Source organism: Arachis ipaensis, chromosome B05, assembly GCF_000816755.2.
Source record: "Arachis ipaensis cultivar K30076 chromosome B05, Araip1.1, whole genome shotgun sequence".
Taxonomy (NCBI): domain Eukaryota; kingdom Viridiplantae; phylum Streptophyta; class Magnoliopsida; order Fabales; family Fabaceae; genus Arachis; species Arachis ipaensis.
In genome coordinates, this window is record NC_029789.2 from 140,377,388 (window position 1) to 140,378,331 (window position 944).

Consider the following 944-nt stretch of genomic DNA (forward strand, 5'->3'; position numbering starts at 1 on the left):
GAGGGCGGCGGAGATGGAGATGCAGGTGGTGGTTAAGAGGGAGGTGAAGACGAGAGGTCGGAGGCAAGCGGTGGTGGAGGAGAAGGAGCGAGGAGAGAGCGGGAGGAGCGGTGCCGTTGACGGCGGCGGTGTTGGGTCTACTTGCATTGTTTGTTACAGTGTGGATGCAGTTTCGGTTACCGTTACCGTTAGTGTTACTGTCGGTGGGTACCGTGAGCTGGTTCAGCTGAACAGTTCAACTGGTTGGTTTTGTTTCTGAGATTTAGAGTGAGTTTGCTACTTTGCTAAGTCAACGGTCCTCCTTTATCCAAGAGGAGGAGTCTAAAATACGGAAATGGATCCTCTCCATTCTTTTATAATACAGTGTAATCTCCCACTTTCAATTCTTTAAGTGGGACCAAAAATAAATAAGAGAGAGAATACAATGAAGGGTGAGATCTTCTACTGGATACCATCCAATTTTTATTCCACTGGAGAGGATCCACTCCCCTAAAATACTAAGTGAGCGAGTGAAGGTGGTCGAGAGATCTCACTTGGTGTTGGTGGTCACTGAAAAGGGGAAAAAAAAAAAAGATAAATATAAAGTTCAGAAGAGATTTTAAAAAATAAATATTAAATGAAGAGCGAAGACTACTTAGTACTTTCAGAACAATTCGTATAAAAGTACGTAGATCCACTGGAATAGTTCAAAATCTAATTTCAAAATTTTAAAATTAAAAATGGAAACTTCTATCTAAATCTTTAATCAGAATCCAATAAATCTATAAATCAAATAGTAACGAACTCACAAATTAAACTCTTAAAAAAAATCACTATCAAACTCATAATTTGCTAATTAAATCCAATAAAGCCTTCAAATAACACTCAAATCAAATTCCGAAGAATCTTAAATTTTGAATTCTAAATCATTTAAAAAATTAAAAAATTTTGAATGTATGAATGTA

General features: G+C 37.3%; 1 protein-coding gene across 1 annotated transcript in view; it reads right to left on the reverse strand.

The window, feature by feature from the left end:
• LOC107644489 (venom phosphodiesterase 2) overlaps positions 1-331 on the reverse strand; it is a gene marked incomplete in the record, with an annotated part of 2,235 nt that extends 1,904 nt beyond the window's left edge. The window contains 1 exon segment of the mRNA XM_016348355.2: positions 1-331. Coding sequence (XP_016203841.1) covers positions 1-147 — 147 coding nt within the window.